The sequence below is a fragment of the Entelurus aequoreus genome, linkage group LG14, assembly GCF_033978785.1.
Source record: "Entelurus aequoreus isolate RoL-2023_Sb linkage group LG14, RoL_Eaeq_v1.1, whole genome shotgun sequence".
Classification (NCBI taxonomy): domain Eukaryota; kingdom Metazoa; phylum Chordata; class Actinopteri; order Syngnathiformes; family Syngnathidae; genus Entelurus; species Entelurus aequoreus.
In genome coordinates this window covers 43,496,495-43,523,771 of record NC_084744.1, presented here as the reverse complement: position 1 = coordinate 43,523,771, position 27,277 = coordinate 43,496,495, and the positions used below count along the sequence as shown (strand labels likewise).

The window sequence follows — 27,277 nt, the reverse complement described above, 5'->3', positions numbered from 1 at the left end:
TAGTGAATTACAGCTCTCTCTCTCTCTCTCTATATATATATATATATATATAGCTGTAATTTATATATATATATAAAATAAAATAAATACATGAATTTCAGTGAATTACAGCTATATATATATATATATATATAGCTGTAATTTATATATATATCTAAATATATATATAAATTATAATATGTATATATTATAATTTAATAATAATATAATTATATTAAATTATGAATTAAATTATATAAGTATTATAATTATAATTTTAATAATATAATTATAATTTATATATATATATAATAATAAATATATTTATATATATAGCTGCATTTTATATATATATATATATACACACACACACACACACACACACACACACACACGGGCCTTTTGAATATCTCCCTACTTCTGAGGTCTCAAGGTTGGCAAGTATGTTTCGGACATGTCAGAATGTGAAACTGTAAACATGCTCAAAACATCACTACGTTATTTTCTTGTATTATTCTTTTGTTGTTGTTGTTGTTGTTATTGTTCATTTTTAAAAACATTTAATGGCATAATCAATCCCATACAGTACATTTTCCAACTGATTTGAGCTCTTAGCTTCCAAGTCTGCTATGAAATGTTTGTTTTTGTTGTTGGTCTGGTCTACTACTTACTAAAAAATGTTGGCACAAATGAACTGATACCAAAGTACAAATACTTAAAAATTTTAACAAGCATTTTACAACCTTTTTGCTAAACGGAACAAACACTAAGTAGTAGGGCTGTGAATCTTTGGGTGTCCCACGATTCGATTCAATATCGATTCTTGGGGTCACGATTCGATTCAAAATCGATTTTTTTTTTTTCAATTCAACACGATTCTCGATTCAAAAACGATTTTTTTCCCCGATTCAAAAGGATTCTCTATTCATTCAATACATATGATTTCAGCAGGATCTACCCCAGTCTGCTGACATGCAAGCAGAGTAGTACATTTTTGTAAAAAGCTTTTATAATTGCAAAGGACAATGTTTTATCAACTGATTGCAATAATGTACATTTGTTTTAACTATTAAATGAACCAAAAATGTGACTTATTTTATCTCTGTGAAAATATTGGACACAGTGTGTTGTCAAGCTTATGAGATGCGATGCAAGTGTAAGCCACTGTGACACAATTGTTCTTTTTTTTTTTTTATAAATGTCTAGTGATAATGTCAATGAGGGATTTTTAATCACTGCTACGTTGAAATTGTAACTAATATTGATGCAGTTGTTGATAATATTCATTTTTGTTTCACTACTTTTGGTTTGTTCTGTGTCGTGTTTGTGTCTCCTCTCAATTGCTCTGTTTATTGCAGTTCTGAGTGTTGCTGGGTCGGGTTTGGTTTTGGAATTGGATTGCATTGTTATGGTATTACTGTGTACTGTTTTGTTGGATTGATTAATTAAAAACAATTTTAAAACAATTTTTTTTTAAATAAATAAATTTAAAAAATATATTTTTTATAAATGAGAATCGATTCTGAATCGCACAACGTGAGAATCGCGATTCGAATTCGAATCAAGTTTTTTCCCACACCCCTACTAAGTAGTCAATTTCATAGACACAAGCATACACAGTATAATATAAAGGTCATAGTGTAAATATATTGCTTTGTGAATTTGTACAGACATTTAAAGCTACAATATGTTGAGAAAGTGTTGAGACAGTTTAATGAAAAAAACGAACTTGGCTAAGATATGTTAGATATTTGATATTTGATTTAGCGTCTATCTTCGTCTGTGACGCGGTTGAGCAAGGGGTGACGTCATCAGCACACCGCACTATTCTTCGCTCTGATTGGCTGTCCACAAATGAACATGACATTAACAAAGATGGCGCTGGGTGAGATAGAAAAGTGATGAGGGCAACAAAACGATTGAACTATAAAACAGTGTATTTATTAACTTTTTCGGCGACTAATTTGTGCCAGGACCGTGTTTTGGCGTCGGGAGGAACTCGAGCATTTTTTGGGGGGGAAGCTCACAGAGGTGAGTGGATCTAGAATATCTGGACAAGTGGAAGTGTTTGCCAAGTAGCAGTTGAAGTAGCCTGGCTAGCGGGAGGGAGCTGACTGCGGAAGGCAAGTACTCACCGACACAATTACACTTCTATTTGCTTTTTCACCGTCCTTCTGCTGTGAACCTTGTAGCCAGCCTGGTCGGGACTGCACTGCGGCTCAGGTCATTCCGAACAGGCGACCTCACCGCCTGAGAGCAGCGCTGTAAAGGAGGTAGAAAGACGTCTTCTTAGCCGAGTTGACGCCATGGCTCACTCCCCGTTACAAAGTGGGCTTACAGGCATTCAGGTAAACTCTTTTCTACCAAGGAACTGCTTTTTTACTGCTTGTGTCTTTCCTTCAAATCTTCAAAATGGGGTCCAGGGGACCCCACCAAGTCATAAAAATAGGGTCCAACAGTAAAAATGTTGGGGTCCCCAACCGTTTTGAAAACAAATGATAAATGTATGCATTATCCTGAAATATCTCACATTCTATATTGTGTTTTTTGGTAAAAAAGGTTGTCTTAAACGTTACTTAATTTATTTTAAAAAATCACACAAAAGAAAACAAATGTTTCGGCGAATCAAAATTGAAGAAACTGCACCGGAAAGTGCATTACTTTGAAGTTGACCGATCATAAATAATCAATAATTTGACCCGGTACATATATCGTATTTTCCGGACCATAGGACACACGGGATTAAGTTAGACTTAAATTTAGACTTCCTTTTATTGTCATTCAAATTTGAACTTTACAGTACAGATAAGAACAACATCTTGTTGCATTCGCTCATGGTAGTGCAGGATAAAAGAGCGATAAGGTGCAGATATAAATACCGTATTTTTCGGACTATAAGTCGCAGTTTTTTTTCCATAGTTTGGCCGGGGGTGCGACTTATACTCAGGAGCGACTTATGTGTGAAATTATTAACACATTACCATAAAATATCAAATAATATTATTTAGCTCATTCACGTAAGAGACCAGACGTATAAGATTTCATCGGATTTAGCGATTAGGAGTGACAGGTTGTTTGGTAAACGTGTAGCATGTTCTATATGTTATAGTTATCTGAATGACTCTTACCATAATATGTTACGTTAACTTACCAGGCACGTTCTCAGTTGGTTATTTATGCGTCATATAACGTACACTTATTCAGCCTGTTGTTCACTATTCTTTATTTATTTTAAATTGCCTTTCAAGTGTCTATTCTTGGTGTTGGGTTTTATCAAATAAATGTCCCCAAAAAATGCGACTTATACTCCAGTGCGACTTATGTTTTTTTCCTTCTTTATTATGCATTTTCGGCAGGTGCGATTTATACTCCGGTGCGACTTATACTACGAATTATACGGTAAATAGATTACTGTACAGATAAATATATTGCACTTTTGCATATGCATCCACGTTAATGGATGGTTTTACTGTTTGTGTCTTTCCTTCAAATTTTCAAAATGGGGTCCGAAGGACCCCACCAAGTCATAAAAATAGGGTCCAACAGTAAAAGTTTTGGGGTCCCCAACCGTTTTGAAAACAAATGATAAATGTATGCGTTATCCTGTTATATCTCACATTCTATATCAGGCCTGGGCTATTATTTTTCCTCGGGGGGCCACATTTAGAGAAAAAAATGTGTCTGCGGGCCGGTATATCTGTATTTAGGAACACTAATAGAAAACCTCACAATAATGTCTGATTGAAAGCTAAAAACGTTATTAGAGACCACCTTAAAAACGGAATGGAATTTTAAATTTTTGTTACTGAATGAGACACCCATAATATACATGTAAATAAAGAATGTGGGATTTACAATATTAACTATGAACGATAAAACACTGAATATTGACAATATTTTTAAAAAAATATTTGGGAATGTCCGGCGGGACAGATTGAAAAGCTTAACGGGCCACATGCGGCCCACGGGCCTTAATTTGACCAGGTCTGATATAAAGTAACAGCTTGTCTTGACATCTTCAATTTAAGACCATTTTCACGCTTTTCAAGGCTTCAAAAGTATTGAGCTTTTAGTCCAGGAAATACGGTAAACAAAACACCGGCGGAAAGCAATAATCGGTAATAAAACAAACCATGTCCTGGGGATGCGTGGACTTCCGGAATTTCGGGTCCTTTCAGATTTCAATGCGTAAAAAGACACAAAAAGTGCGTTAACGCCAACACTAATCATTTTATCTCATGTTTTAACTAATAATGCATGATATTGATTCAGATACATGAAATGTTACATTGACATGTTTTTGATTGTACGCCACACGGAGAACCAAACTGCTCATTTGTTCCTGTTGAAACAGACCAGTCCGTTTGATCTGCTAGTACAGTTCGTTTGGTAATGCAGTCCAGCACCACACCAAACAGGGGATATGACCAGTCTTATGTAAAGTACCTGAAACTAATGCTTGTGCAAGAATCTGACCAAAAAAGGACTTCAGTAGAAGTTCAAATAAACGTTTAGAATACCGTATTTTCCGCACCATAAGCCGCACCTAAAAACCAAATTTTTTCTCAAAAGCTGACGGTGCGGCTAATAACCCGGTGCGCCTTATATATGGATTAATATTAATATTTATTTTCATAAAGTTTAGGTCTCGCAACTACGGTAAACAGCCGCCATCTTTTTTCCCCGTAAAAGAGGAAGCGCTTCTTCTTCTACGGTAAGCAACCGCCCCCATTGATTGATTGATTGATTGAGACTTTTATTAGTAGGTTGCAGAGTGAAGTACATATTCCGTACAATTGACCACTAAATGGTAACACCCGAATAAGTTTTTCAACTTGTTTAAGTCGGGGTCCACTTAAATTGATTCATGATACAGATATATACTATCATCATAATACAGTCATCACACAAGATAATCACATTGAATTATTTACATTATTTACAGATCTAGAAGAGATCTAGTGGAGATCTAGAAGTAACCTGACTAGCTTGTTCTGAGATGTTTGGAGTTTAGATTTGAGGGTTTTGGAGGTGCTAGGGTACCAGGAGGTGCATGCGTAATCGAAAAAGGGTTGAACGAGAGTTCCCGCCAGAATCCTCAAGGTGCTTTTGTTGACCAGAGAGGAGATTCTGTAGAGAAATCTTGTTCGTTGGTTAACCTTTCTGATTACCTTGGTTGCCATTTTATCACAGGAAAGGTTAGCCTCTAGAATGGAACCTAGGTAGGTGACCTCATCTTTCCTGGTGATAACAATGTCACCCACTTTTATGGTGAAGTGATTGACTTTCTTAAGGTTGATGTGGGACCCAAACAGGATGGATTCTGTTTTACCCAAGTGTATGGATAGCTTGTTGTCAGCGAGCCAGGTGCAAGTTCTACACAGCTCAGCACTGAGGATTTTCTCCACCTGTGACTTGTCCTTGCCGGATACTAGCAGGGCAGAGTCATCCGCAAACAAAAACAATTCACAGTCGCATGCCGATGACATGTAATTTATGTATATTAGGAACAGTAAAGGTCCCAATATACTGCCTTGGGGGACTCCACAGCTCACCGAGAGGGGGGGGGGACACGGTGCCGTTCACCTCTACCACCTGCTCCCTCCCCTCCAAGTAAGATTGCATCCAGCTCCATGAGGTTTTGTTAAATTCGATTGCTCTGAGCTTATCCAACAGTATAGCGTGGTTAACGGTGTCAAAGGCCTCCTGAAGGTCCAGCATGACCATGCCGCAGTATTTGCCCGCGTCCACCTCATGTTTGATGTGGTCGGTCAGATAAATGATAAATGGGTTATACTTGTATAGCGCTTTTCTACCTTCAAGGTACTCAAAGCGCTTTGACAGTATTTCCACATTCACCCATTCACACACACATCCACACACTGATGGAGGGAGCTGCCATGCAAGGCGCTACCAGCACCCATCAGGAGCAAGGGTGAAGTGTCTTGCCCAAGGACACAACGGACATGACTAGGATGGTAGAAGGTGGGGATTGAACCCCAGTAACCAGCAACCCTCCGATTGCTGGCACGGCCACTCTACCAACTTCGCCACGCCGTCCCAATAGATAGAGAAGACATGTGTCAGTGGAGTGGTTAGTTCTGAAGCCGGATTGGAATTTGTACATGAGTTTATTAGTGGCAAGGTAACTATCGACCTGTTCATAAACTATTTTCTCTATTACTTTCGAAATGGAGCTGAGAATAGAAACAGGTCGGTCGTTGCCAGGTTCCAATTTGCTTCCTTTTTTAAAGAGGAGAGTTACTCTTGCTATCTTAAAATCTTTTGGTACTTGGCCTTGTGTAATTGATAGGTTTATTATGTGCGTGATGATCGGGGCAATGATGGAGGCATAGTCCCTGAGGAATCTGGAGGGAATATTATCAAGGCCGGTGGCCTTGTTAGGGTGGAGCGCGCTCAATTTTTTAAACACCTCATCAGCTGTGACCATTTCTAATGGAAGAGGAAGCGCTTCTTCTTCTACTGTAAGCAACCGCCAAGGTGAGCACCCGCCCCCGTAGAAGAAGAAGCGCGCGGATATTACGTTTCATTTAATTTGTGTGTTTCTGTAAAGACCACAAAATGTCTCCTACTAAGAGACACGCGTACAAGGTTCCACTGACTTTTGATATCCATGTGAACCGCACTGTGGATACAACGGGAACACGTACGGTGAATATTCGCACCACAGGGAATGAGAAGTCGTCCTACTGTGGTTCTAGCTTGCCATGCTAACGGCCAGAAACTTCCACCAAAGGTGATATTCAAAAGGAAGACCTTGCCAAAAGAGAACTTTCCAGCCGGCGTCATCATAAAAGCTAACTCGAAGGGATAGATGGATGAAGAAAAAATGAGCGAAGAGATCGGGTGACTTTTTTCACGCAGCTCCGTCCCTGTTGATCTATGACTGCATGCGCGTCCACATCATAGATGGTGTCAAAAAACAAGTGAAGCACACCGAAGAAGAAGAATTCGAGGGATTTGTGGATGAGTAATAACTTCAGAAAGTGAGCTTTAAATGTTTATTTTGTGTGTTGTGTGACACTAACGTATGAGCAACATTGAGTTATTGATGTTGCTATTGCTCTGCACTATTTTGAGTGTTACTATTTTTGTGATTGCACATTTGCACATTACATTTTGGGAGTGAACAGAGTTGTTAGAACGCTGGTTTGTGATATATTATTAAAGTTTGACTGACCTATCTGACTGTTTTTTTGACATTCCCTTTAGCGTAGCGTAGGTGCGGCTAATAACACGGGGCGGCTAATAGGTAAACAAAGTTTTGAAATATGCCATTCATTGAAGGTGCGGCTTACAACACGGGGCGGCTTATGGTGCGGAAAATACGGTACTACTTGAGTAAAAGTCTTAAAGTTTCTGATATTTACTGTGCATGAGTCTCAAAATAGTTTTTTTCTATAAAATTTACTTAAATATTAAACGTAAAAGTATTCAAACGAAGCAAGCGGGTAGAATGTTGAAATTACTTTCACTTGTCAAGATGCAATTAATCCTAAACACTCCTCTGTAACCTGTTATTAATTAGCCTAATGACATTTCAAACAATAACGTTGACATTGTGACTTCTAAATGATAATTACTGTAATTAAACCAAGCATCCTATCTTACTTCTTGTTGTTAGATGAGGAATTATTGCAGTGCCAATATTTTCGTGCACGTTATCCGACAGGAAGAATATTTTACTCCAACATACCTAAATAACTCGTGCAAATACGGCCATGTGTGCGTAACGTCGCCGCTTTGACGTGTTTGACATTTAAAATACATTTTAAAATAAGGCAGGCAAGCAAACATCGAAATAGATTTTAAAAACATGATTCAGGCACTGTGTGAACTAGGGAATGGCGATATGGCCTAAAATCTATTTCGTGAGACATTCTGCGATAACGATATATCACATTATATTATTTGGTATATATGATAATGAAATCATTGCGAAACTGGTTACAAAGGCTGCATTTTGGCGGCTGATGTATGCGGTAACATATTGTGTAATTTCTGGTTGTATTATTTCCTCAAAACTATTATTAATATACTTGCTAATTTACTGTTAATAGCTGGTTGTTTTGTTGTAACGGGGCTCTAACTACATTTCTGTTCAAACCTGATAAGCACTTAGTATTCTGTTATGTCAGTACTTTGCATTAGTTTTAAGAATACTACAAATGTAGTTATCAAAATCCAAGTAGTTACAGGGGCAGTATTGATCATATCAATGCTGTTTCTGATCACTGAATGATTACATCTTGGATTACAATGATCAGACAAAACACAGGCAGCGGTGTAATAACCTAAATGAAATAAATATTTTAACTATTTCTTTAGTCCCTTTTATAACATACAATATTTTAAGCAAATTAAAGTCAATACAAAATAACTAAACCTCAGCACAAACTACTATTGGCTCTGATTTAAATCCTTTGGTTTTGCCCTTATCGGTCCACCTCTATCCACAGACTGAAATTAGTTTGTAAACAATAACAAAAACAAACAAAAAAAGTTTTTTGAAGTTAAAAAATATCTGTAATCAATGTAGTATCGACCATATACTGATACTATACTTGGTATTGTCACTGTCAATATTTGTATCAATCCGACCACCCCTGTTTACATTCAAGAGCTTTAACTTAGCAGTTAGCATAACTTATTGTACCTTGCTAAGGTGTGTAGTGTAGCATGTTTAGCTATTCCGCATCCTCCAGGGATTATACCTGTAAGAAACAGTTTATTTAATGAGGCAAGGATTGGTGACTTCGTAGCAGCTTTGCACTGTAGAGGGACATTAGCTGCTTGCGAGGACGCCACATTGCCAACTTGAGGATGCTTGTTGCTGTCAAATTTGCAGCACACGGCTGGAATGTGTCATCAACATGCATTATCACGATACAACGATAGTATTAACATCTCTATTGCCAACAAATTCATATCATTTATATCATATATCATCCATATTGCACAAACATCTTGTGTAATGTTATACTTGATGACGGTATAACATGAATGTTCCGATAACATTTTTGTATGAATGTTTTTGGGGGGGGAAATACAATTTTGAGATAGTATTTACTTAAGGGCCCAAATATGACAAAAAATGCTTCGCTTCAAAATTAGTTTATCGGACTAGGTTCTGTTGACGTCATCCTCTTCTGAATTATAACTGCTTAGTAAATCCGTATGGCAGCACATCGCCAGCAGGGGAAGTTTGAGCTCTGGTTGGATGTCAGTAGCACATTTGGGTGTGGTGCATGGATGAGACTACTGTGGTGCAGATGGGGAGCATCAAACACAATGCTTTTAGAGGGAGGTTCAGTCGGCTTTAGTCAGTGGCAGCAAACCTGCTGACTGTGGCTATGGCAAGTACATTCCCATCGTGCTCACAGTACACTTGTTGTTTTTGCACAGGACAAGCTCAACCTTGTTTTCACCTGGGTGACTGAACACACCAATGTTATGATAATGATAGTTTTTGGGTTGTTGTTTTCCTGCAGCGCTTTATTCTGTGGCGCCTAATGTTTTTGTTGCACAGTTTCATCGCAAATTAAATAGACTCCACTATTTTTCTGAGAGCAGCGGCTCAGCCATATTCCCGACCACCCATTGCCTCATTATTACAAGAAATTATTGTCTTGGGTCAAGCATTAAATATATATATTCCCAACATAGGGCAGGTGCTAACACATTGGACATGTAGCTCCAAAATCCAACGTTAGCAATAGTCTGGCGTCCTGACAGGCACACGGGTCTTGCTCTTTTTAAGCTAAACATGCTTCACTTCACCATATCCGCGCATACATTATGAAAAAATATGATACCGTATAAATTATAGCAAATAAAACAGTTAATGAAGTAGATAGAAATGACAATGAGCATTATAGCACTGCAAATAGAGCAATAACAATACCAATATAAATAACACTATTGATAATTAATAATAATAATTACCTTTATCTCTCAACATTACATTGCTTCAAATGCAACAATACATAAATGTAATGACTACTTGAATTACAAAAGAAAGCACATAAAAAATGGGGAAGAAAGAGGAGCAATCTATATTAACCTTTTAGATTGGTAAAAATAGGTTAAGTTTTAGCACTGTGCCCTGTTTCTACCCAGTTTCTCCTGGGGATGGGACAACCTTAGTATATGTTTGATGAAACGTGACTATATGCATGAGTGTGTGTATGTATGTATATTGTATGTGCATGTATATGTACAGAATGCATGTATGTATGTGCAGTAAATGTGCTTGTGAATGTTTGTACTGTGTGTCTGTATGTATGTATGTATGAATGTGTGTGTGTGTTTATATGTATGTATATGCGTTCATATGTACCTGGGGGTTTCTTTGCATGTACAATATATTTCTCTGCCAGTATGTGCGGGACCCAAAGTACGGTCCCAGCCACCCAGAAAACCCAACCCAAATCAGCAGGTGCGGTGCCCAGGCAACAAGGGACCACCATTAATAGTAATTTCAAACCTATATTCAACCTTAACTTTTAGTATCACCCAAAACATATGTAAAGTATCCAAACAACAAAAGAATAAGTGCTTATTAAATGCTAACAGAAGTGTATATAGAACATGTTAAAATGGAAAGTAACCAGGTGTTAATAACAGTAAAAGAAAAAGTACTGTAGATTGATGAACCATTTATTCATCTGTTTTCTACCACCTTTCCCTCATAATTTTGACAAAATAATACAATGGGAAATGACACAATATGTTACTGCATATGTCAGCAGCCAAATTAGGATCCTTTGTGACCCATTTGTTTAGTTACTACTAAAGGAGAAGATGTCTAGTATGTTCACCATGTTATTTAATGCCAACATTATTTGATCACAATAAGAAACATATGTTTAATGCATCATAAGATTTTCTGTTAAAATAAAGCCAATCATGAATTTTTTTTGCGGTCCCCTTTGTTTTGAAAAGTATCGAAATGTATTTTGTTACCTGTACCAGTACAAAAATAATGGTATCGAAACAACCCTAATATTTTATTTACACACTAAAAGCAAAATATTGTTTGTGCTCTAAGTATACAACAAGTTTGGACCTGCCAAAACTGCATAATGTTTAGTCCAATTATCACGTTGCATGAAAGGAAATGGGAGTGGCCCACTTTAGGACCACTATTCTCCACTGCTGCTCGCTCCATTGGGAAATAAGCCATTAATTCAGTCAATAGGTCCTACACACTGACCGCCCTCAATTTCTGTTACGGCTTAATGGTGGGAAGGTCAGGATACCTAAATTGTGTTTGTGTTACACTAGCTTAAATTATTTAAACAGCCACAGAATTTTACATGAGAAGGTTCTCACTTCCGTCTGTCTGTGGATCCCAAGGCCAAGCTAAAGGAGGCTATGAATGTATATGACTGGGTCAAATTTCTAGTTTTTGTATGACGCAACTAACAAACATTATTCTTGTCCACCAGAACCTCAAAGCTGATCCAGAGGAGCTCTTTACCAAGCTGGAGAGAATAGGCAAAGGCTCTTTTGGTGAGGTGTTTAAAGGCATCGACAATCGTACACAGAAGGTCGTGGCCATTAAAATTATTGACCTGGAAGAAGCAGAAGATGAGATCGAGGACATCCAACAGGAAATCACAGTTCTCAGCCAGTGTGACAGTCCTTTTATCACCAAGTACTTTGGATCCTATCTCAAGGTGAGCTGGAGAACGAACATCCTGTAACAATCTTTGCCCAATATAATGTGTCATGAATATTGCATTTCGTGTGGCTTAGCATTAATGGCTTTCAGTGGTTTAAGTAGTCTGACACGAACACATGTACCTTTTTGAAGATAAAAAGGAAATGACTGTCTCAATTGTACTAATTGCGGTCTGGGAACTTCATTATATGAATGACTCTCTTTAAATCTATTGAACACTTTCATGTGTTCTTAGAGCATTGCAAGGCACTTGTGGATGAAAAATCTTTGGTATTTTGGTTTGGCATAGCAGCAGGGACTACAAAGGATCAGTTGTAAATATTTTCTCTTGTTGTAGTACATTCTCTCGCTGTGTGATTGTGCTTACCTCTAATAGCATTTAGTGCTGTACTTAAGGGGAGCATGGAGAGTAATGGCAGTCCATTATCTCAATTATGCCTGAAGGAGAGAATTGTGGCCTTTTTGTGTGTGCAGAATGTAGGCAGGGTTTTTGTTGTGTCTATGGATGCACTATGCTGCTAGTGGAAAACACTGAGTACTGTTAATTTGGATATTCATTAGATTAATCTGTAGAGGTTATGTCCAGCAGTGTTGGATCTGTCCACCATTGATTGGTGTTACAGTATACTGTACATATGAATACTCCTAAAGTCACTGCTGTAAGACATGCCAAGAAGAAGCAACAGGTTGGCTGTAATCACTTTTATGTTGACATCTTTTAAACCAACCATGGCTATCCTAAGGTTCTGGATAGAGAGTCGAGGTGTCCAAAGAATTATTCCATTTCCAAGTAATGTTTATTGGTAAATCCTGCTTTGTCATTGTAGGGGAGGGACACATCTGTTGGACTTTGTCCTTCTATTCCACTGAAATTAAAATGGTGCAGCTTTCATTATTGAAAGTGATCTGTTGCATAACATCCTCAGTTTAGTTTTTTTTTGTAGATGTTTAACCTGAAATAAGAAAAGCTCAGACAGTGCTAGAAATAAACACATTGGGTGACAATTGTTCAGGGTGTTTTATTTATTTTTCAGGGAACAAAGTTATGGATTATTATGGAATATCTTGGCGGAGGATCTGCCCTCGATTTGGTAAGTCACCAAAGTCATTCAAGTTTTTCCTAATCTTAAGCCTGGTAGAATTTTTGAAATCACACAAATTTGTTTGTCCGTCTGTCCAGTTGGAACCAGGCTCCCTCGATGAAACCCAGATTGCCACAATTTTGAGAGAAATCCTGAAGGGGCTCGAATATCTGCACTCTGAAAAGAAAATTCACAGAGATATCAAAGGTGAGAGAGATGCTTTAGAAAAAAGTAGTTAAACATGGTTGTTTTACTGCTCTTGGGACTACTAGTACTACTTGTGGTAAACACAAACTGACAGCAGTAAAGTCAAAAGTACCAAACATCACCAGAGGTTTCTGGCCTGGTCCTTCAATTTTCTAGAACAGTGGCCACATATCCCTTTATTTGACCTAAAGCCATGTACCCCATACTCCTGCACACTCAAAAAAACAGTCTTTATGCACACAATAAAATACCTTACCCTGAATTTATTCTCAGTTTATTAATGATCTAAAAACAACAACCAAAACAATAAAGCAATTACAAGCAATACAAACAGCAGAGTAACAAAATACTAGGATATAAATTACAAAGCCCCCCACTATCTTCAATGTCTGACATACAGGCATGTTTTATTCACCAATAGTTCCACAGTCTGTAAGAAAATTTGACAGGACTGTGTAAAGGTTTGGGTCATTAATTACTTTGTTTTCTGACTTAGATGCCCTACACATAAATCTATAAATTAGGTTATGTTAAAGGGAAACGGCATCTTTTTGCAATTTTGCCTATCATTTACAATCATTATGAAAGACATGACGACGGATGGATTTTTTTTAATGCATTCTAACTTGTAAATAAAAGTCCGCTTACAAATGGAGCTCCTCTATTTCGCCCATAAAATAACCATTCAAAAAGCGCCAACAATACTCCATTTACATTTCGTGATTTCAATATTAACCAAGTATTAGTGATATTGTTATTATAAGCGCTGATGCAGACAAACTATTTATAGCAGCGCCGTGATCACTACGGTGTGTCCCTATGTGTACATCATCGACAGGTCTGCTGCTTTCTCGCTTCCTTGCTCCATTATAAGTTTATTCTAGATGATAAATCTTGCATCTCCCTGTACATGAGACGTCTGAGTAGGTGTTCCGACAAGTTGGTACACTTTGACAGCCGTTTAAGACACAAAACTGGTGAGGACGACATGAAAAGAGGTTTCCCTTCCCCACCCCCCCACCACGTTTCTTTGCGAGGAATATGAGACATTTTTCACTTAAATGGGAATATATGAACATACCAGTAATCAGCATCCTAATCGCAGCAGGCGTTGCACAGGAAGTTATTTTGTTACTGTTTGTTGGCTCTCATGAAGTCTGCAGTCTGTAAATAATCAGTGATAAAGGGGGAAAAAAGCAAACGTGATGCGTTTTTTAAATGAATGCGCCGCGTATGCTTAAAATGATCAAAATACGTAATTAATAAATGTTATTATAAATGTGCCCTTTACAATATTACATATACACTTACATCATGTTTATAAAACTCTAATGGAGGTGTTTGGATGTTTTTTAAGGGCTTTATAGGCTCCATTGTCATGGCTTTCATAATAGTTGTGAACGATAGGCAAAATTCCAAAAAAAAAGGGCGGTTCCCCTTTAAGTTGCAGAACGTTTGACACCCCAACACTGACAAACATGTTGCTTGAGATTGAAATTGTGTTTTTGAAAGATTGAATTACAGCATGTTTAATTATAGTACATAGGGAATATGAAGCCTTCGCTTAGTTATTAACAGGCAGCAATTTGACACTTTATTACAAAAAGGAGAAGGATAGTTTTCAGGCAGCGCTATGAAATCATTAACTTGGGCAACATATAATGCCCAAGATAACAATTGCAATTATTTATGTAGAAATGTCACAGGTTACCTTATCAAACATCTTTATCAATCAAAGCATGATCATAACAATACGTATTTTGTTAATAACCTAAGCTGATATTAAAACATATAATTTAAGCTCCAACTCTGCTCTTTGTTATGCACTTTTCATTTATAGAAATCTTAAAGTGTTACAGTACAAACCAAAATTGAAAACAGTAACTCAGACTAAAACACTATCTGTGAAGCATAAGAAATACAAAACATGCAAAATAGTAGTTTTCTAACAGTGTGTCTATTTTAGTCATGAAAACAAACTTGGTTAAAAGATTTGAGTGTGTGTATAAGTAGTTTTTGAGCACATCTAACAATACCGCGATAATAATAATCTTGATAATTTTGGTCACGATAACCGTGTTATGAAATCTTCATATCGTTACGTGGCTAGTCTCCTTTCTTCCTGTACGCACCACTGTTCAGTGTTCATAAGATGAAGCGTTCAAGTGCACTGCTTACTCTTGAGTGTTCAGACATATTCACCTACTCCCAATGACAATTGACGTACCAAGCTTTGGTAACCTAGGTTCTAGAACACTACATTTAGTCTGAGCTAATGACCAGAAATACTCTTTATTGCAAGCCAGTGCACCACCGGAATCAGTTAGGCTGTTATTTTAAGTTGGCGGAGGTTGGCATTGTTAAATAATTTCCGTACTACTATCAGTACAGGGGCTTTTCTCTCATAATTAAATTGTAGTAATAATTTGTTGGCTTGTTTCCCATTTACAGCAGCCAATGTGTTGCTGTCAGAACAAGGCGACGTGAAACTGGCGGACTTTGGCGTGGCGGGACAGTTGACTGACACCCAGATAAAAAGGAACACGTTTGTTGGTACTCCTTTCTGGATGGCACCTGAAGTCATAAAGCAATCGGCTTACGATTCAAAGGTCAGAATTGTGAATGACGTTTTCATGAAATAAAGGTGCAGTAAAGTGACAGAGGTCAAGTGACTGATCAGTTATAAGGTTGTTCTCCTCTATATCCGAAGTTACATTTTTAACTGTCCGTCTAAAGCATTTTGCAGCATAAGACTTGATGTAATAGTATAGTGGCTCTTGTCTAGTCTACTAATGTACTTTTACTGTGTAATTTTGTAAAGTGCAATTCAAAAGGGTATATTTACTGAATCATTTCAGTATGAGTCCTTTCATACTGTATGTCACACATCTCAAACGAAATGTCAATCCTTTATTATTTTGCACAGACGCACAAAAGATGATGTTCCTTTAAACGCCTCTTAGTTTTATGGGGATTGCTTTGCGTTTCAGGCAGACATCTGGTCGTTAGGAATAACAGCAATAGAACTGGCAAAAGGAGAGCCGCCCCACTCAGAGCTCCATCCCATGAAGGTCTTATTCCTCATCCCAAAGAACAATCCACCCACGCTGGAAGGAAACTATAGTAAACCACTCAAAGAATTTGTTGAAGCCTGTTTGAATAAAGAGCCTAGCTTTGTAAGTTGAAATTATTTGTTTCCAAGCGATTGTTAAATTTCAGTGGTTTGAAATTGCCAGCTCATTTTTTTTCTTCTTTTTTTCTTCTTGTAGAGACCGACTGCCAAAGAGCTGTTAAAACACAAGCTGATTATACGTCACGCCAAGAAGACGTCCTATCTGACCGAATTGATCGACAGGTTCAAGAGGTGGAAAGCAGAGCAGTCGCGAGAAGAGTCCAGCTCTGAGGATTCCGATGAGTAAGTTGGTCGCCGTCTGTGAAGAGACACCTCCAAGCTAAACTGACGTTTTGTTTTTTTTGAAGGGAGACACAAGGCGAAGCGTCTGGAGGCAAAGATGATGACTGGATCTTCAACACCATCAGGGAGAAGGACCGGAAAAAGGTTCCGAACGGAGCCATACAGCCGGCTGAGTTGGAAATTAATCCGGTAAGAGCAGAGAAAGTACACGATATGGTCAAAAGTATTTAGTCACCCCCAATTCTGCAACGGAGCTCTTAACTCAAAAAATTTATATTTAAAATCAACCACTCCTATTAAAATGAAATTATCTCCATTTAATTGGTGTAACATGCCTTTTAAAAAGAAAACAAAAAATATAAATATAAAAACAATATTTTAGAATATAATACTAACAACTACAGTTGCTTTATGAAGTAATGTAATAATAATGTACACCATATGCCTTAGAAAGTGAACTTCTACGACATTTCTTTCCAGCCGCTTCTCCCTCAAACACACAGTCAGCAGCTATTTAAATGTCCACCATTTGGTTATAATTTTAACAATCTTGACCGGAACGTCTAGCAGAGTCTCCTGTCAGAGAGAGCTTCAATTCCCACCTCCGTAAGAACTTTGAACATGTCACGAGGGAGTCACTGGATATTGAGTCAGAGTGGACCATGTTCCGTACCTCTGTTGTCGAGGCGGCCTTTTGAAGCTGTGGCTGCAATGTTTGGTGCTGGTCGTGGCAGTAATCCAAGAACCCGCTGGTGGACACCAGTCCTTTTGACTCATGGAACTCGGGAGGCAGCAGACAGGTACCGATAGGCCAAACGGTGCGCGGCTTCGGCGGTCGCGGAGGCAAAAACTTGGACATGGGAGGAGACACTGATGAAGACATTTTCGAAACCGGTCTGTGTTTGGTAGTGCCTGCACAGTTTGTATTAAAACTATTAGGACAGGAGTGTTGCTGGCCTTTCTTTTTCTTTAGGAGTTCGGGTAAGCCATGGAAAAAGACTTCCGAACTGCTTCAAAGCGATTCTGGAACACCATCCGCCGCCTCAGAAAGGGAAAGCAGTGCGCTGTCAACACCGTGTACGGTGAGGATGGTGTGCTGCTGACCTCGACTGCGGATGTTGTGGATTGGTGGACGGAATACTTGGAAGACCTCTTCAATCCCACCAACACATCGTCCTATGAGGAAACAGTGCCTGGGGAATCTGTGGTGGGCTCTCCTATTTCTGGGGCTGAGGTTGCCGAGGTAGTTAAAAAGCTCCTCTGTGGCCAGGCCCCGTGGGTGGATGAGATCCACCCAGAGTTCCTTAAGGCTCTGGATGTTGTGGAGTTGTCTTGGTTGACAAGACTCTGCAACATTGCGTGGACATCGATGGCGGTACCTCTGGATTGTGTGTTCCAACTATCGTGGGATCACACTCCTCAGCCTTCCCGGTTAGATCCATTCAGGTCTACTGGAGAGGAGGCTACGCCAGATAATCGAACCTCGGATTCAGGAGAAGCAGTGTGGTTTCTGTCCTGGTCGTGGAACTGTGGACCAGCTCTATACTCTCGGTAGGGTATGGGAGTTTGCCAAACCAGTTTGTGGACTTGGAGAAGGCATTTGACCGTGTCCTTTGGGAAGTCCTGTGGAGGCTGCTCAGAGAGTATGGGGTACCGGACTGTCTGATTATGGCGGTCCGCTCCCTGTATGATCAGTGTCAGAGCTTGGTCCGCATTACCGGCTGTAAGTCGGACTTGTTTTTCAGTGAGGGTTGGACTCCGCCAGAGCTGCCCTTTGTCACCGATTCTGATCATAACTTTCATGGAATGAATTTCTAGGCGCAGTCAGGGTGTTGAGGGTATCCGGTTTGGTGGCTGCTGGATAGGTCTCTGCTTTTTGCAGATGATGTGGTCCTGATGGCTTCATCTGGCCAAGATCTTCAGCTCTCACTGGATTGGTTCGCAGCCGAGTGTGAAGCGACTGGAATGAGAATCAGCACCTCCAAATCCGAGTCCATGGTTCTCACCCGGAAAAGGGTGGAGTGCCATCTCTGGGTTAGGGAAAAGATCTTGACCCAAGTGGTGGAGTTCAAGTACCTCGGAGTCTTGTTCACGAGTGAGGGAAGAGTGGATCGTGAGATCGACCGGTGGATCGGTGCAGTGTCTTCAGTAATGCGGACATTATAACGATCCGTTGTAGTGAAGAAGGAGCTGAGCTGGAAGGCAAAGCTCTCAATTTACCGGTCAATCTACGTTCCCATCCTCACTTATGGTCATGAGCTTTGGGTTATGACCGAAAGGACAAGATCACGGGTACAAGAGACCGAAATGAGTTTTCTCCGTCGGGTGGCGGGGCTCTCCCTTAGAGATAGGGTGAGAAGCTCTGTCATCCAGGAGGAGGAGCTCAAAGTAAAGCCACTGCTCCTCCACATGGAGAGGAGCTAGATGAGGTGGTTCAGGCATGTGGTCAGGATGCCACCCAGACGACTCCCTTGGGATGTGTTTAGGGTGTTCGACTGGTAAGAGGCCACGGGGAAGACCCCAGGACACGTTGGGAAGACTGTCTCCCGGCTGGCCTGGGAACGCCTCAAGATCACCCGGGAGGAGCTGGACCAAGTGGCTGGGGAGAGGGAAGACTGGGCTTCCCTGCTTAGGCTACTACCCCTGCGACCCCACCTTGGATAAGCAAAAGAAAATGGATGGATGGATGGAATCTTGACCGGTGTTCTGTCTAATTTCGCTGCTTCCTCGTAAAAAGCTACCAGTAGCGTAAAACGATAATAAAAAGAAAATGTAAGTGTCTCTAATTGTCTACAAGATGGGTGGTCAGAAGATAGAATGAAAGAAACATATTTTAAAATCACTACTTAATTGTACACGAGGCATACAAGGTAGCTGCTTTAGATTAGTATTTTGTTCGAGGTATATATTTGAAATATTTGCGTTTGTGCACATTCTGAGTAGTGTTGGGTAGCAGACATCGATAAGTAGCAAACATCGACAGAAAACCAACATTTGACTCATTCTGCCTCAGTATGGGACAGACTAGCAGTGATATGCTTGAATTGCTTCACCAAGTTGGCGACACGCTCTGTCATGTTATTGATTTATTTTTTTCATTCAACAAAAATCATCTGCTTCTTCTTTCCAGCACTGTCCAGACTCTCTTCCTTCCCATGGTTCAAAAACAAAAGTAATGTCGATCTCTCGCTATAAGCGAATGCTAGCAAGTAAAACCAAATGTTTTGGTCTGATCTTACTGTGACATTTGCTATGCCAACTAATGGCAGGGATGCTTGTAACTCAAACTTTTGCTTGCATCTGAAAGCAGAGAAAATAGCCAAGAGACAGCTCTTATCTCTTATCTGTAGTTCATCCCGAAGGTGTTTAATGGGCTTGAGGCTAAAGGTTAAGTTTCTAAACTCAACCAGAGTTCCTTAATGGACATTACTTACTTTGTGCATTATCCAAAAGGTAGAAGAATTACGATCAGGAGGCTCTTGGAGTGTAGTCCAACACTTAATTGGTTAATTAACCGACTAAGATGCATGCCTTGATACTTTGGTCAAAATGGCACATAAAGAGCAGTTATTTTTTATTTTTCAAAACCATATTATTATTTTTGTAGGTGCAGGAGAGTCCAAAGAGGCCTTTGTCACAAAGCTTATCATCAATCTTCTCTCCTTTGTTTTCTGAGGTAAATAAAAAAAATTGTTTTAAATGTGAAAGAGTGTATGTTCAAAGTGAAACTTATATGTGTAACAACTGTTGCAGCTGAAGGACAAGGGTGAAACCAGCAATGGCAAGCCGGAGGCTACAGAGGCGCTACGGGAGGCCGTTTTCCTGGCTGAAGACATACATCCTGGTGTGTGTGACTCTCTGGTGGCTGAACTGGTGCAGAGACTTCAGAGGTAATGCACCAAGTTCTGTTGAGCACTCGGTTATGGGTCAGGCATACTGGTTGTTTATTTTAATATACTTGTTGGAGTGTTTGTGTAGTAGAGATGGGCAATACAGCCTAAAATCTTTATCATATATATATATATATATATATATATATATATATATATATATATATATATATATATATATATATGATTGGAGCTGTGGCCGCAAGGTAGTTGGTGCCTGTCGTGGCGGTAATCCTAGAACCCGTTGGTGGACACCGGCGGTGAGGGATGCCGTCAAGCTGAAGAAGGAGTCCTATCGGGTTCTTTTGGCTCATAGGACTCCTGAGGCAGCGGACAGGTACCGACAGGCCAAGCGGTGTGCGGCTTCGGCGGTCGCAGAGGCAAAAACTCGGACATGGGAGGAGTTCGGGGAAGCCATGGAAAATGACTTCCGGACGGCGTCGAAGCGATTCTGGACCACTATCCGCCGCCTCAGGAAGGGGAAGCAGTGCACTATCAACACCATGTACGGTGAGGATGGTGTTCTGCTGACCTCGACTGCGGATGTTGTGGATCGGTGGAGGGAATACTTCGAAGACCTCCTCAATCCCACCAACACGTCTTCCTATGAGGAAGCAGTGCCTGGGGAATCTGTGGTGGGCTCTCCTATTTCTGGGGCTGAGGTAGTTAAAAAGCTCCTCTGTGGCAAAGCCCCGGGGGTGGATGAGATCCGCCCGGAGTTCCTTAAGGCTCTGGATGCTGTGGGGCTGTCTTGGTTGACAAGACTCTGCAGCATCGCGTGGACATCGGGGGCGGTACCTCTGGATTGGCAGCCTGGGGTGGTGGTTCCTCTCTTTAAGAAGGGGAACCGGAGGGTGTGTTCTAACTATCGTGGGATCACACTCCTCAGCCTTCCCGGTAAGGTCTATTCAGGTGTGCTGGAGAGGAGGCTACGCCGGATAGTCGAACCTTGGATTCAGGAAGAACAGTGCGGTTTTCGTCCTGGTCGTGGAACTGTGGACCAGCTCTATACTCTCGGCAGGGTCCTTGAGGGTGCATGGGAGTTTGCCCAACCAGTCTACATGTGTTTTGTGGACTTGGAGAAGGCATTCGACCGTGTCCCTCGGGAAGTCCTGTGGGGAGTGCTCAGAGAGTATGGGGTATCGGACTGTCTGATTGTGGCGGTCCGCTCCCTGTATGATCAGTGCCAGAGTTTGGTCCGCATTGCCGGCAGTAAGTCGGACACGTTTCCAGTGAGGGTTGGACTCCGCCAAGGCTGCCCTTTGTCACCGATTCTGTTCATAACTTTTATGGACAGAATTTCTAGGCGCAGTCAAGGCGTTGAGGGGATCTGGTTTGGTGGCTGCAGGATTAGGTCTCTGCTTTTTGCAGATGATGTGGTCCTGATGGCTTCATCTGGCCAGGATCTTCAGCTCTCGCTGGATCGGTTCGCAACTGAGTGTGAAGCGACTGGGATGAGAATCAGCACCTCCAAGTCCGAATCCATGGTTCTCGCCCGGAAAAGGTGGAGTGCCATCTCCGGGTTGCGGAGGAGACCCTGCCCCATGTGGAGGAGTTCAAGTACCTCGGAGTCTTGTTCACGAGTGGGGGAAGAGTGGATCGTGAGATCGACAGGCGGATCGGTGCGGCGTCTTCAGTAATGCGGACGCTGTATCGATCCGTTGTGGTGAAGGAGGAGCTGAGCCGGAAGGCAAAGCTCTCAATTTACCGGTCGATCTACGTTCCCATCCTCACCTATGGTCATGAGCTTTGGGTTATGACCGAAAGGACAAGATCACGGGTACAAGCGGCCGAAATGAGTTTCCTCCGCCGGGTGGCGGGGCTCTCCCTTAGAGATAGGGTGAGAAGCTCTGCTATCCGGGGGGAGCTCAAAGTAAAACCGCTGCTCCTCCACATCAAGTATTTGGTCACCTACAAACAAGCAAGATTTCTGGCTTTCACGGACCTGTAACTTCTTCTTTAAGAGGCTCCTCTGTCCTCCACTCGTTACCTGTATTAATGGTACCTGTTTGGCCTCGTTATCAGTGTAAAAGACACCTGTCCACAACCTCAAACAGTCACACTCCAAACTCCACTATGGCCAAGACCAAAGAGCTGTCAAAGGACACCTTAAAGTAAATTGTAAACCTGCACCAGGCTGGGAAGACTGAATCTGGAATAGATAAGCAGCTTGATGTGAAGAAATCCACTGCGAGAGCAATTATTAGAAGATGGAAGACATACAAGACCACTGATAATCTCCTTCGAACTGGGGCTCCATGCAAGATCTCACCACGTAGGGTCAAAATGATCACAAGAACGGTGAGCAAAAATCCCAGAATCACACGGGGGCACCTGGTGAATGACCTGCAGAGAGCTGGGACCAAAGTAACAATCAGTAACACACTACGCCGACAGGAACTCAAATCCTGCAGTGCCAGACCCTGCTTAAGCCAGTACATGTCCAGGCCCGTCTTAAGTTTGCTGGAGAGCATTTGGATGATATAGAAACGTATTGGCAGAATTCCGTATGGTCAGATGAAACCAAAATCGAACTTTTTGGTAAAAACTCAACTTGTGGTGTTTGGAGGAGAAGGAATGTTGAGTTGCATCCAAAGAACATCATACCTACTTTGAAGCATGGGGGTGGAAACGTCATGTTTTGGGGCGGCAAAGGGACCAGGACGACTGATCCACGTAAAGGAAAGAATGAATGGGGCCATGTATGGTGAAATTTTGAGTGAAAACCTCCTTCCATCAGCAAGGGCATTGAAGATGAAATGTGGTTGGGTGTTTTAGCATGACAATGATCCCAAACACACCGCCCGGGCAACCAAGGAGTGGCTTTGTAAGAAGCATTTCAAGGTCCTGGAGTGGCCGAGCCAGTCTGCAGATTTCAACCCCACAGAAAATCTTTGGAGGGAGTGAAAGTTTGTGTTGCCCAGCGACAGCCCCAAAACATCACTGCTCTTGGGCCAAAATAGCAGCAACAATGTGAAGACTTACAGAAAATGTTTGACCTGTGTCATTGCCAACAAAGGCTGTGTAACAAAGTATTGAGAGGAACTTTTGTTACTGACCAAATATTTATTAAAACGGTGTTACTGACGTCGTTAGTTTTTCTAGTAACCAGTAATATAATTACTATTATGTGTCGTCAACGATACAGTCGTGGTCAAAAGTTTACATACACTTGTAAAGAACATAATGTCATGGCTGTCTTGAGTTTCCAATAATTTCTACAACTCTTATTTTGTCGTGATAGAGTGATTGAAACACATACTTGTTGGTCACAAAAAACATTCATGAAGTTTGGTTCCTTTATGAATTTATTATGGGTCTACTGAAAATGTGAGCAAATCTGCTGGGTCAAAAGTATACATACAGCAATGTTAATATTTGCTTACATGTCCCTTGGCAAGTTTCACTGCAATAAGGTGCTTTTGGTAGCCATCCACAAGCTTCTGCTTGAATTTTTGACCACTTCTCTTGACAAAATTGGTGCAGTTCAGCTAAATGTGTTGGTTTTCTGACATGGACTTGTTTCTTCAGCATTGTCCACACGTTGTAGTCTGGACTTTGGGAAGGTCATTCGAAAAACTTTAATTCTAGCCTGATTTAGCCATTCCTTTGCCACTTTTGACATGTTTGGGGTCATTGTCCTGTTGGAACACCCAACTGTGCCCAAGATCCAACCTCCGGGCTGATGATTTTAGCTTGTCCTGAAGAATTTGGAGGTAATCCTCCTTTTTCATAGTCCCATTTACTCTCTGTAAAGCACCAGTTACATTGGCAGCAAAACAGGCCCAGAGCATAATACTACCACCACCATGCTTGACGGTAGGAATGGTGTTCCTGGGATTAAAGGCCTCACCTTTTCTCCTCCAAACATATTGCTGGGTTTTGTGGCCAAATAGCAACATTTTTGTTTCATCTGACATCACATGGACAAAGATAAGACCTTCTGGAGGAAAGTTCTGTGGTCAGATGAAACAAAAATTGAGCTGTTTGGCCACAATACCCAGCAATATGTTTGGAGGAGAAAAGGTGAGGCCTTTAATCCCAGGAACACCATTCCTACCGTCAAGCATGGTGGTGGTAGTATTATGCTCTGGGCCTGTTTTGCTGCCAATGGAACTGGTGCTTTACCGAGAGTAAATGGGACAATGAAAAAGGAGGATTACCTCCAAATTCTTCAGGACAACCTAAAATCATCAGCCCAGAGGTTGGGTCTTGGGCGCAGTTGGGTGTTCCAACAGGACAAGGCCCTTAAACACACGTCAAACGTGGTAAAGGAATGGCTAAATCAGGCTAGAATGAAGGTTTTAGAATGGCCTTCCCAAAGTCCTGACTTAAACGTGTGGACAATGTTGAAGAAACAAGTCCATGTCAAAAAACCAACACATTTAGCTGAACTCCACCAATTTTGTCAAGAGGAGTGGTCAAAATGTCAACCAGAAGCTTGTGGATGGCTACCAAAAGCGCCTTATTGCAGTGAAACTTGCCAAGGGTTATGTAAGCAAATATTAACATTGCTGTATGTATACTTTTGACCCAGCAGATTTGCTCACATTTTCAGTAGACCCATAATAAATTCATAAAAGAACCAAACTTCATGAATGTTTTTTGTGACCAACAAGTATGAGCTCCAATCACTCTATCACAAAAAAATAAGAGTTGTAGAAATGATTGGAAACTCAAGACAGCCATGACATTATGTTCTTTACAAGTGTATGTCAACTTTTGACCACGACTGTACGTTTGATGCGGATAAGACCGCTTTAGACAACCAGCAAGTCCACTTCAGGATTGTTCATTTTTATATCATTTATATCGTATAGTGCCTATATCCCGCAACCCTATTTTGTAGTCATAAAATGTTATAAAAAAAATATAGTTATGTTAAATCTAATTAGAGTGATACAAACGAGTATGCTAGAATATATTGTTGTTGATCTTCATCTCTATTTGTGATCCATGTCAGGTTCTCAGTGCCTCAGGCGGCTGCCACTCAGTGAGAAGAAGCACATGCAGCTCAGCTTCAGACTTCCATAATAGGATCTAGTCTCCATCACTCATTAGCCTGCTAGTGCACCAGCACACCACTAGAGGGCGCCAGTCCAGTGTTTCTGCTCGACTTCAGCCATCTTTCTCTCAGCCCTGTTTAGGACAGTTTGTGTGAGTGTGTGTGTGTGTGTGTGTGTGTGCGAAATGAGTGCTGTGAGATGTTGTTTTCAAACTCAGGTATCCTGCTTTGAAGGTGTTGTGGGAGATAAAGATGAGCTCTACAGGATGATTGTACAAAGGTGTAAATAAGCACATTTCTACAGATGATAATAATAGTGCTTGTACAAATGGCCAAATGCAGACTGTAGATATTGTTTGAGGACTAGAAAGGCCGCACATGAGATGGCCTTCTTCTTTTGTATATGATTGCTCTTTGATTTCTCAAATTACCTTGCTGGAATCCTGTTTGGAGAATGTAACAGTAGCTTTACTATTTGACTATGTCTTCTTCAGAGACAATACTGTGGACGTTCAACTTGGACGGAACGTAGAGTAGTCTGTGTACAGCTTGTGTGGCGGTACAGTGGAAATATGTCACTGGCGCCCATGAAGACATCACTGGTGGACGTTGGCCACCTTCTGTTAAGTTCAAGTACCAATGATTGTCACACACACACACACACTAGGTGTGGTGAAATGTGTCCTTTGCATTTAACCCATCCCCTTGATCACCCCCTGGGAGGTGAGGTGAGGAGCAGTGAGCAGCAGCGGTGCCGCACCAGGAATCATTTTTGGTGATTTAACCCCCAATTCCAACCCTTGATGCTGAGTGCCAAGCAGGGAGGTAATGGCTCCCATTTTTATAGTCTTTGGTATGACTCGGCTGGGGTTTGAACTCACAACCTACCCATCTCAGGGCGGACACTCTAACCACTAGGCCACTGAGTAGGTAGGGCAAGTAGTAGTAGTAGTAGTCTGGGCAAGCGGACATACTTGGCCGTCACCTTCACACGTCACCGAGGGGTGTTTGTGCCCACCTTCACAGGCTCTACTTCAGATCATTCAAGTGCACGATGGAATTAACGCCCGACTGTAGGGAGGACCCTGTTTTTCTTTCTTTCTTCATTTCAATAGTGCTTCTCACCGTCTTTGTCACTCACAACTTTCTTTGGCCCCACTGTCTTCAATTTTGCTGTCAATAGGAGAAAAAAAATCACAGCGACTGAATAACTCTAACCTGCTCAGTGGTCTAGTGGTTAGAGTGTCCGCCCTGAGATGGGTAGGTCGTGAGTTCAAACCCCGGCCGAGTCATACCAAAGACTATAAAAATGGGAGCCGTTACCTCCCTGCTTGGCACTCAGCTTCAAGAGTTGGAATTGGGGGTTAAATCACCAAAAATGATTCCCGGGCGTGGCCACCGCTGCTGCTCACTGCTCCCCTCACCTCCCAGGGGGTGATCAAGGGTGATGGGTCACATGCAGAGAATAATTGGTGTGTGTGACAATCATTGGTACTTTAACTTAACTTAAACACACCAGTTAGGAGCAATGATCCCCATCCAAAAACCGGGACAACTTTTCGGCAAAGGTTTTGGTCTTTAAGTGGGGCGTCCAAAATAAAATTATGTCTAAATCTACACAAGCTGTACACTGGCTACTCTATATTAAAGTTCAATTTCTATATCCCTCCGGAAGATAAAGTTGAATAATAACAAACGTGAGTGTACTCACTTAATTGATCTACTGTACTTGTGGATGTTTATGAAAGAAGTGGACTTGTTATTGTTGGTTGTGCGAACCTTTTTCAATCTTTTTTATTTTTAAATCTTTTAGCTGAGCTGACTTGTGCTGCAGACCAGAAGATGAAGGTTGTGTTCATCCTGGGGAACTTGCTGTTGTTGCGTACGTGCGGCACACCGCTGCAGTATGAGTAGTAGTACTACCAGTAGTACTACCAGTAGTACTTCTAGTCCGCTTCTTTCATACGCCGCCTCCTTTCTCTACTGCTGCCT

At 41.0% G+C, this 27,277-nt stretch overlaps 1 protein-coding gene across 1 annotated transcript; it reads left to right on the top strand.

Moving 5' to 3' along the window:
- Positions 1 to 1,837: 1,837 nt before the first annotated feature.
- On the top strand, positions 1,838 to 25,981 carry stk24a (serine/threonine kinase 24a (STE20 homolog, yeast)). Its single transcript, XM_062069945.1, has 12 exons — positions 1,838 to 2,102; positions 2,172 to 2,327; positions 11,451 to 11,681; positions 12,721 to 12,777; positions 12,867 to 12,975; positions 15,427 to 15,584; positions 15,966 to 16,151; positions 16,245 to 16,390; positions 16,456 to 16,579; positions 19,998 to 20,066; positions 20,144 to 20,280; positions 25,244 to 25,981. The coding sequence occupies exons 2-12, from the start codon at positions 2,286 to 2,288 to the stop codon at positions 25,275 to 25,277; spliced, it is 1,293 nt and encodes a 430-aa protein (XP_061925929.1). The 5' UTR covers positions 1,838 to 2,102; positions 2,172 to 2,285; the 3' UTR covers positions 25,278 to 25,981.
- Positions 25,982 to 27,277: the final 1,296 nt, after the last annotated feature.